Source organism: Triticum dicoccoides, chromosome 1A (genome assembly GCF_002162155.2).
Source record: "Triticum dicoccoides isolate Atlit2015 ecotype Zavitan chromosome 1A, WEW_v2.0, whole genome shotgun sequence".
Taxonomy (NCBI): domain Eukaryota; kingdom Viridiplantae; phylum Streptophyta; class Magnoliopsida; order Poales; family Poaceae; genus Triticum; species Triticum dicoccoides.
The window spans coordinates 482,599,154-482,610,396 of record NC_041380.1 but is presented as its reverse complement, the minus strand read 5'-3'; the positions used below and the strand labels follow the sequence as shown (position 1 = coordinate 482,610,396).

General features: G+C 44.0%; 1 protein-coding gene across 1 annotated transcript; it reads left to right on the top strand.

Annotated features, from left to right (window-relative positions):
• The first annotated feature begins 6,959 nt into the window (after window positions 1-6,959).
• Window positions 6,960-8,754, top strand: LOC119305212 (pentatricopeptide repeat-containing protein At2g20540-like). Its single transcript, XM_037581823.1, has one exon. The coding sequence runs from the start codon at window positions 7,031-7,033 to the stop codon at window positions 8,666-8,668; it is 1,638 nt and encodes a 545-aa protein (XP_037437720.1). The 5' UTR covers window positions 6,960-7,030; the 3' UTR covers window positions 8,669-8,754.
• The last annotated feature ends 2,489 nt before the right edge of the window (window positions 8,755-11,243 follow it).

The window sequence follows — 11,243 nt, the reverse complement described above, 5'->3', positions numbered from 1 at the left end:
GAGCTAAATTGGACCCAGGCCGGCGAAAATCGGGCTCCTGGGGACGCGACTGGGCCGATTTTTCTACGCCGACGTGAAAAAAAACATCTGGAAAGGCCTTTCTAAGGTCGCGGCTGAAGATGTTCTTATCCCCCATTTAGCAGTCATGGCATTTTTCTTCCCGTCACAATCTCATTAGATTCGGGGCGGGCATCGGGTTCCCAATTAGAAACCAAATTCAAGTAATATTACGATGTTCTTGTAGCATTGCCTTTTGGACATTGTAAAAAAACTTAGTTTTGTAGTAACATATACATACTATAATGATAATACGTAACTTTCATACGGGAAATATTACTAAAACACACCCGCAAAAAAATATAAGAGTCTTTCGTCTCTTAATTAGTGTACACAATATATCAGGGCGTAGCAGGAAACATGGATGGGCTAGACCTTTCCATCCGCTAATAATTATCAGGTTTGCTAAAACATATCTAAATATGTCATAAGTATTACACATTTAAGTTCCACATTATTTATTTTACACACAGATTCGTGCGGGTATTTTCCCCCCTTTTCTTTTATGTTAACAGAGTCACTTAGACGTGCAATAATTAGGGCACATCTAGATGTGCCCTAGACTGACCCATCATAATGGACATAGCATGTTTTAGTGGATATAAAAAAATTTAGCTCCCAAATAAATCTTTGTTTACAAAAAAGTGTATACATATAAGTAAAAAAACAGAGTGCTTGATAAATGTACTAGATTTCATGATTAAAAATTCAAACATGGCCTGCGCAAACAAGACAATATGATGATACATATAAAATGCCGAAGAGTGATATAGTAGTGACCGTAATGGCATGGATCTGTCTAGGGCACATCTTATATGTAAGTATTATACATATCACTCTTCGCGATAGCATGGTAGTGATCGTAAATATATGGGTCTGTTTAGGGCATATCTCATCTCCTTTTGTTTTTCCCATGCCACTGGCTATCCATTTTCTGTTTCCTTTCAGCACAACCATATTATATCTTCACACATAAACTTGTGTTTCTTAAATTTGTAAAACATGTAAATATATTTATAATAAAACAAAATGAAATAAAGAGCTCACTAGAGTTTGAAACTCAAAAAGAACTGCCACGTGTTAGCAGTTGTTTTCTTTCTATCACATGTATCTTAGCCAATGGTATGCTAAACTCCACACTCTCGTTTTAATAACCAAAGATGGCTATATTCCTTCAATTCCATAATGAGAAAAATATCTCTTTTTTTCATAATATCAAATACATATCACTAGAGACTCATGAGACATATTTTCATATTGTATATAGTTGTCATTATGCCTAAAGAGATAGCGGTTACAATATCAAATAACATATCATTACATACTCACGAGATTTTTTTTTCATATTTAATATGTTTGGTAGTGTAATTGTAGATAATTGTCTATATAAACATAGTCAAAGTTGCAAAAACCTGACTTATAAAAAAATGAGTAAAATACACTGGAGGCACTAAAAGTATTTCAAGTATGTCAAGTAGGTCCTAAAAGTTTGAAATCATTCACCATGGGTTCTAAATGTGTGTAAGTCGTTCACTACGGGTCCTAAAAGTATTTCAAGTGTGTCAAGTAGGTTCTAAAAGTCGCGGGTAAATTACACATATAGGTCTCGTGGTGAACGATTTTGAACTTTTAATATCTACTTGACACACTTGGAATACTTTTAGGACCTCCAGTGTATTTTACTTAAAAAGAATCTATATGAACTAGATCATGAAACGGAGGAAGTACATATTAAAATCATTATGCCTAAAGAGATAGAAGTCATCACCTTAACTAAAAATTTCTTGGCTAGCAGACGTCATTCTTGTTCATTAATTATTAACGAATTTAAATCGACATACTTTACCACGCATGTCGTGTGGCAAATTTATATTTTTATTTTGCTTCATCATTATTGCTAAAAGTTATGCTTTGCAACGTACCCTGAGCTGAATTTAAATGAAAAGCGGGTTAACAAGTGGGTTCGGTGCATAGTACAACATTTAGGCCTTAATCAGCCAACTAATTCCACCAAAGTTATAAAAGACCTGCCCGTACATGTGTAGTGACCCTGAAAATCTTTCGAACCAGCAAATAAAAGGTTGGTCAAGCTTTTAGAAAGATGGGAATCAACTTTACCGATTTTTTTTTCTTTCCGGAAAGGCCGAGAGAGAGACATCGGGTCTTGGAACTGCTGACCAAATGCCTGGAGGAAACTCAATACAACATCTAAGCATTGTTCCTCTAGTGATACATACTTAGCCATCCAAACTCCAAAGAATGCATGCATGCAAAAGCCATGGAGCATCGCTAAGCACGCTTTGCGCCGTCAAATCTCCAGCCCAAACTGAGTTTTCAGCCGAGTTCCATCCGGACCGAACGCAGCGCACATCGGTCGTGGAATCCGGGAGGGGGGTTCAGTCGGGGCGCTTTGCCGCTGGCCACAGGGAGCGCGACCACTTCTTTTCCCGAAAGCGCGACACGCCGCGCGGGATGAGAGTGGAATCGCACAAAGCCGGCATGATTGGCGAGGAAGACGACGACACAAGGCACGGCATGAAAGCGAGACCAAAGGCGGCGAGCTGACCGGCGGGGAGATACTTCCTTTGCCCCGTTTTGTGTCAAACAGCCTGCAGATCTGTCACGGGGCTAAGTGGCATCCCGGCGACGTAATGGCGCCGGATACCTTGTTTAGGAGGCAAAACTGGATGAAGGGGATGGAATAATCCTTGGCCCTTTTTTTGACGAAACTTCGCGTCCGGATGGGAAAGGTGGAGTCAAGGGGAATATAGGGAGGAAAACGAAATATGCTTTGGATGATGTGCCGGACGTCGCGGACGCCCCTTTTCTTTGTCCCCGAAGAACCGAGATGAGAGATGTGATCTCCTTTTTGGACCGGCTAATTGCCGGCTTTGCTCGTCAGGTACGCTATTTGCACGTCCTAATTTTAGGTGTCCCTTTCTGCCGTCAGATCATGTTGCAATTGCAGACTCGGAGCTAATTTTAAGTGTCGACGTTGACGCTGGGCACTGCGAGAAGCCACGTCGAGAAAAGGAAAATCGTGGCATAAGTGCTTGCTTAGTGAGAAGCAATATAGGTCTGCTTGGGAGTAAAGTTGAACGCTTGGAGCTGACTTCCCAATACCCGCTGCTAAGCCTGGTCACAATAGGCAAGAACATAAATTAGTAACTTACACACTTTCTTAAACTATGTTACTACCTTCATAGTGGATAGGAACATCTATGTAGTGTCATGCAACGATGTATTTATATTAGGTTATAGACTCATTGTTTTTTGGAGTGTGTGATGTTCCGGTAACTTAGCTAGTTACCACAAGCACCTCTCTCTTCATTAAATATGTGCCACATAAGCAAAATTGTATTAGAGTGTGTGATGTTACTCCTAAGTTCCTCCCCATTGTGACCAGCCTAAGAGCAACTCTTATAGAGTTGTTGGACCGCAAAAAAAAGAAGGTTAAAATAAGCACGGTAAGGGCATCTCCAATGCCGATCCGCAAATTTCGTCCCGCATGCATCAGCAAGCATTGGGGAGCAGTCTGCGGACACGGATGTGGGAGACTGTCATCCAATGTTGCCTGCATACATCCACTTTTTTTAAAGCCCGCACGTTCAATTAGCCGCATATATAGAGCCCAGATGTTCAAATAGCTGCATACAACACTAGTTCAAATTTTTAAAAGTTCAAATATTACATTTCAACACTGTTGTCCCCTTTAACTGTCCACTGATGCTCAATCAGATCTTCCTTCAGCTGCTCGTGAGTTGGTCGATGCCAAATTTGTTGATGCATTTGAATAAACTCTTCAAATATGGGCGAATTCTGGTCTGAAAGTTCGATAGGATCACACATGTGGCCTGAGACATAGAGTTCTGGTATGGGTGTGCATGGCGGCCGGGGTGGTAGAGCGGCGGCGAAGCCAAGAGAGAAAGAAGAAATGAGAGAAAATGACAAGGAGGGAGGCGCGGGGCCTCGGAAGGGTTTGGGTGGGCCGGCGTGTCAGAATCCTACGTGTCTAATGTACGGACTCCCGAAAAGCCCCTCGTGTATGTCTTGGATTTGCCGAAAAAAGTACGTCCCGACCGCTTGGTGGGTCGATACTGACCTGGCGTTGGATGGCAAATCGCGTCCAGGCCGCGCGGTCCGGACGGTTGCGTGCGGTTTGATGGTCCGCCTTGAAGATGCCCTAAAATCAGAGTCGGCAAAAATCAACCTGCATAAAATTCCCTTCAAGTAAGATCCATCTGTAATTTGGCCATAGCTTCTTCCCCAATAATCCTTGATTCGGAGCAACACTTTCTTCCAGACAAGCAAACATTTTATTCAAAATAGGGGTGAAAAATTAGTGGCATTGTAACTGTACATTCATATAACAAGTAAACTACTTGTGGCTACTGCTTAGAACTAATAAACAATAGTACTTGTGGCCACATGGGCCGCTAACTAGCCTACTTGTGGCTACGAGGGCGGCGGCGGGAGTTGCTGGTGTTGAACGTGCCGACATTGGAGGCTTGGAATGCGGCATTCGACGTCGCAATTTGGTGGAAATGGGCCTATCCTCACGCCGGCCATGCATGGTGATGACATTGTGCACCGTGATGGTGCGGAAATGGACCTAAGCGGCCTCGTCCTATGGGTCCATTCACCATTGTCGGCGTCGACGAAGGGCACAAGTCCCAAATTCGTAGCTCCCGCTCCGAATCCATTCTCCCTTCCAAAAATATTTATCCACCAGTAGATTTTTTAGATTCAACCTCAACTATGTTACAACAACAAACATTATGAAACTGCGCAGAGAGTTAAGAAAACTTTACCACATTAGATGTGTAAGCTAAACATGTGGATCCTTAAGCAGATCCCACGATAGCTCAAAAACGTTGCTCTCTAACTAGAAAAGTAAATGATGCCAGCATCTGCATTGAATGATGCACACATCATTTTATTGATTATTGCAAAGTTCATTGTGAGAGTACGGCTAATGAAAACTGCTAGAAGATCTGTAACAATGTTGAAAAGAATAGGCGACAGAGGATCTCCCTGTCTCAACCCCTTTCGTGCTTGGAAATTGTGACCAATGTCATTGTTTACCTTGTTACCCACGTTGCTCCCGTGAAAATGAGTCAAACCATTGACACTATTTTGTCGAGAAGCCTTTCATGCACATGCATTGATGCAATAATGGCTAGTTAACTTTGGCCTAGGCCTTCTAAAAATCCACCTTCAAGATAACTTCATCTTGTTTTTTTGAGTGCAACTCATGAATCGTTCCATGTAAGACAACAACCTCCTCAATGATGTGTCCCCTGGTTTAAACACCGCATGCGTCGATCTCATGATCACCGTTACACAAGTAGTTGTCACTTTGGTGAATACTTTAAAACCGACAGTTAGAAGATAAATTGGACAAAATTGTTGAATCCAAATAGCCCATTCCTTCGTAGGAAGAAGGGTAATGATGCCAAATTTTAACTTAGACAAAGCCAAATCCTCATTATATAACTCAACAAAAATAGACATAAAGTCTCCTTTTACAACCGGCCCAAACTGCTGATAGAACACGCTGAAATCCCACTAGCCTCGTCGCCTTACTTTCTTCAATCTGTGAGATAGCATCCCATAATTTTTTGTCAATAAAAGGGGCGGTTAGGATGGCATTCTCCTCTATAGATAGTTGCGGGATGTCACCTTTGACATCCTCATCTAATTTAACATAATCAGAGACATGGGAACTAAAAAGAAGCTTATACAAATTAATAATGTAGGTCTTCAGTTGGTCTTCACCATCAATAGCTCCATCACCTTGCTCAAGCTGAATTTTTTTATGTTTTTTTAGAAAAGGAGGTGTGCCCCGGCCTCTGCATCAAGCGATGCATGCAATCATTTTTTATTATATTATTCAACGAGATTCGACAATACAAATACATAGATTAACCCAAAGCCACCTGCCTGGCAACCACTGTCGCTGCCCCTACAAACTTGATGATGTGCCCTGACCGTGCATCAACACACACCATCTAATCCGGTGGCCTCACCAAGCTGCCCGCTGACAAGCTGAGAATACCAACTGTTCTAGCAGATCATGTGCGTGCATTGCATGTGCACGCTCTAGAATCAGCCTCCATCATCTTTCATCCTCCCACCTTCAGGAGCAATCAACACATTCACCTTGCCAGGGCTTACTGCCGTCGTCGCTACCACGACGCCAAACAATGCCATCGCCCTACGCGCGTCCATCAAGTCACATCTTGGCAAGTTGGATCTTTTCTATGTTTATCATTGGCGGTGAGATAGAAGTATTTGGTGTTGTTGTCATGTCGCACCTTGACAAGTTGAAGCCATTTGGTTTCCTCATCCCGGATAAGCTTTGTAGGAAGATCATCCGCTTCTTTTTTAACATCACATTCTGCTTGATTAAGGGGAGCGCTCTCCGTGTTCACATCTAAGACGTCAATTAGAGCGATTAGCCTTTTTTTTCTTTTGCTTATACACTTAAAATTGTATCATCATTTTCATCGACCATTTGTCAGTCCATGGGTTTATTTTACCATTTTTCTACAACTTCGTAGTGCAAAAACCAACCTAAACAATTAGATGAAAGCCTGGATACAAATGTCGGTATCAGCATGCATAAGCATACCTGGCGGCCCAAATCGTTACTCCTAGGTTATGTGGTACAAGTAGATTATCCTAGAGTAGTCAAACATGGCTGCTAGACACAGCGGGTGGTGTTGCCCAAAGTAAAAACTATGTTATCCTACGACTACGATTACGACCAAGCTTACTAGAGGAACTCGCTTAGATCCGCCAAACTTCCTTTCATTTGAGCTAAATCCTAAATCCCTGGGCGATGCCAAAAACAAATCAAATCTGCTTCCTCCCGCTTGAAACAAAAGAGAGCGAATAGCCGTCGGTTGCTCACCCGTCACCAACACAGCCCTCTGCCGCCAATTCGTCGAACACCCTGTCTGCCAGAGCCATGGCCGCGGCTCGGCAGGTGGAGGACGCCGTCATGGCGAGGCTCCGGGCCTGCGCCACCTTCCGCGACCTCCTCCGCGTCCACGCCCACGTCGTGCAGCTGTCCCTCTCGCAGAGCAGCTACATCGCCACCCAGATCGTCCAGCTCTGCAACTCCCACGGCCGCACCGCGCACGCCGCGCGGGTGTTCGCCCAGGTGCACGAGCCCAACCTACACCTGCACAACGCCATGATCAAGGCCTACGCCCAGAACCACCTGCACCGGGAGGCGGTCGCGGTGTACGTTCGCATGCTGAGGTGCCGCCCATTTCCGTCGACTGGTTGCCCCGGCGGCGACCGGTTCACGTACCCGTTCCTGCTCAAGGCTTGCGGCGGCCTGGCGGCCCTCGAACTGGGCAAGCAGGTGCACGCGCACGTGGTGAGGTCCGGGTGCGAGTGCAACGCCGTCGTGGAGAACTCCATGATCGAGATGTACACGCGCGCCGGCAATCTGTCGCTCGCGCGCAAGGTGTTCGACGGAATGCAGGAGAGGGATGCGGTCACTTGGAACACGGTTATATCGGCGCACGCGAGGCTGGGTCAGATGAGGAAAGCGAGGGCGTTATTCAACTCCATGCCTGAGAAGACCATCGTTTCCTGGACTGCAATGGTGTCCGGGTACACGGCAGCGGGGGACTTCTCGGGCGCCGTCGAGGCGTCCCGGTTGATGCAAATGGAAGGCTTTGAGCCGGACGACGTGAGCATCGTCGCGGTGTTGCCGGCGTGCGCCCAGCTCGGAGCCCTGGAGCTAGGCAGGTGGATATACGCCTACTGTAACAGGCACCGAATGCTGCGCAAGACATACGTATGCAATGCGCTGATGGAGATGTACGCGAAGTGCGGATGCATCGACCAAGCACTCCAGCTGTTCGACGGTATGGACGAGAAGGATGTCATCTCGTGGAGCACGATGATCAGCGGCCTTGCGGCGCATGGGAGAGCAAAGGAGGCGGTCCTGTTGTTCGTGGATATGGAGAGGGAGGGGAAGGTGAGGCCCAACGGCATCACATTTGTCGGGCTCCTGTCAGCCTGCTCCCACGCCGGGCTCCTGGACGAAGGGCTGGACTACTTCGACCGCATGAAGGACGCTTATGGCATCGAACCTGGCGTCGAGCACTATGGCTGCATCGTCGACCTCCTCGGTCGGTCAGGACAAATCGTGCGTGCTCTCAATCTCATACTGGACATGCCATTTCCTGCCGATGCGAAGATATGGGGCTCAATGCTCAGCGCATGCCGAAGCCACGGCGATGTCGACACGGCCGTGGTGGCTGCCGAGCGGCTCGTCGCGCTGGAACCAGACGACGTCGGCAACCTAGTCATGCTGGCCAACGTGTACGCCGCGGCGAGGCGGTGGAGCGAGGTCGCGAGCACGAGGAAGTCAATAAGGAGCAGGAGCATGAAGAAGACCCCGGGGTGCAGCCTGATCGAGGTGGACAACGTGGTGCAGGAGTTCGTCGCTGGAGAGGACCTGAAACCTGAATTTGGAGGCATTGTTGGCGTTCTGAACATCCTGGCCTCGCAGCTTGCAGAAGAGGGTGTAGATTCCATCGATTCAGATTGTTTTGTTGATGCAAATATGTCTGCTATTGTGTTCTGACCATTGCACATGTGTTGTTGTGAATGTGATTAGCAAAGTGAAGCAGATTAAGGGCTCCTTTGATTCCAAGTATTTTCATAGGCATTTTGGAGGATTAGAAATTTTAGGAATTTGCTCTCAAAAAAAAATTCGGATTTTTTTCAATGTTGGTTGTTTGATTCACAGGATTGAACCCTATAGAAATTTTTTTCTAAGGATTTCTTTGTACTTTTTTTCATGGGATTTATAGCATCCACTCAAAACCTCTTCGAAAGAATTCTTTGTTTTTCCTATGATGCAACCAAACAATCAAAAATTCTGTAAGATTGAGATGAGCATGACATTCCCAGCCTATGTTTTCCTATTCCCGCGCTTTTAAAATCCCGTGAATAAAAGAAGCCCTAATTCAGATGAGCAATTTGGGAACTGTGATTTACTGCTTCTTTCGTAGGAAACACTCTGAAAATCTGTTGTTCAGATGTTAGAACTCCGCAAATCCTAAAGAAAAAAAAGGATAGAACACTGGAAGAATTTCTCCTATTGGGAGAAACAACTAAAAAATTGACGGAGGCGTGTAATGGCGGCCCTTAAGAAAAGGAAGCCCAAATGCTTGTGGTCCAGATAGATTGTGGTTCGCTTTCTTCATCACCTAGGTACTCATGGTATTGCATCAAACTTATATCCACCTCACAATGTTGTCAACATATATGGTCACCGGTTAGATGAAATTTTACATAAGTTTAGTACATTTATAAGGATGTGATCGTCTACTTTATTATGCTCGCCATGACTGTAGAGTTGACATGGTGTTTAACGGTTAAAATTCATCTCCTTTGCAGGCTATATACCACACTGTCTCCAGAAGTGGTCTTATGTACAATGATTGGAACATCGGCTGATGTTTGTTGCGGTGTGTATGCATTTGGAGCAAACGGTTAGGATGTTTTCACCCAACATAGATGACGACATTGTCTACGGATAAGCTCCACACCCTTTACCCTAGCCTAGTTTCGGTCTAACATGACTTTATTGTGAGTATGTTACCGGTGCTTTTATGTTTCTTGTGTGTGTTTCAGTGTTAGTGGTATGCATCCTAATCATACAGAAGCCGGGTATATGCTTATGACATTGTATTTCCTAATGCTACATTTTGAATTAATAAAGTGTCCTTTGTTGAAAAGAAAAAGTATGCGTGACAATAGTACGAAACAAGCTAATGTGGCCTATTGTCCTCCTCTTTTGCACTTATTTTTTGAGATGTCCTCTTTTGCACTTGCATGTTTATGTCAACTTCTTTCCCCGCTTAATCATCGAGCACAAACTACACGTCAAATGAGAGATATATCAACTTCTTTCCCCACTATCGATACCCATATAGCAAAGCAATTGTGATGAAACATGGCATGATCTTAGCCAATAGTTTGGGATTTCATGCGGTACAAATTCAAGCAGACTCGATGGAGGTGATTAATGCATGTGCTGGCGAAGGCACAACTTGGAGTGAAACAACAACAATCTACTTTGAGTGTTTTAGCACAAAAGTGATGATTGGATCGGTGGACTTTCTGCATTGCATTAGGAAAGCCAATGAGGTAGCTCATGTTTTAGCTAAATTTGCATATGATAATAAACTTTCCTGTGATTGGGTCGATGAAACTCCTCACTTCCTGATTGCTACTCTCACAAACAATGTAACTATTCTACCAAATCAATAAAGTTGCCATGATGGTGTTCCATTAAAAGAATACTATGCAACAGAGCATATTTTTATCAATATGGTTCGATTCTAGTTTCTGTTACCCCAACCCCGCCCCCTCATATTTCTCGTACCTCACCTACTCACTGGGATTCCCTAACAAACTCCGTTTTTGAAAAAAAAAGTTCATTAGGAAATCCTCAATTGCTTCAATTTAACACTAAGATAACCTTCCAGAACAAGTATAATAATTAACTCTACAATATGGAAACATCTTGCTCTCCAGCTTGCTTTTTTCTGGACATTCAACCTCCCCTCTGTGAATACCATTTTGTCTGTGCAAATAAATCCCTTACACAATTTTGGATGATGGTTTTGTCACATTTTCTTTCAAAAATAGGGGCATTCCCTAGGCCTCTGCTTCAATTGATGCACAACATGGTATTGTATGTGGTTTTGCCACATGGATGGTAAGGTGGAGTAGACTAGGAATTAATCCACAAACAAACCAATTTTGTTTTGCAATTCTGAGGGTAGAATTTTAGAAAAAAATGTAGCAAAAAAGTTGTGTCAATCAATTTTTATTTTTTGCAGAAAGATCTCGATCAGCTATAAAAGTTCACCAGAAGTACAAAGCACCCCAAATATAATGAAAATTATCTCAAGGCTTTGTGACCACTGAACGACATTGTGCCACCAGAACGGGGCATGTTACAAGTCTTTCTTACAACAAAATAGACTTTATTAGCAAACGCCAAAATGAGTCTTAATAACATCCTACTTACTTAAGACTCAATATTGTTTTTTCCTTCTCCATTTTGTGTGTGTTCTGGAAACTACATGTTTACTAGTGACAGTTTCATTTGACTCAAAAGTTACTTAGGGATGATGTGCAATCAC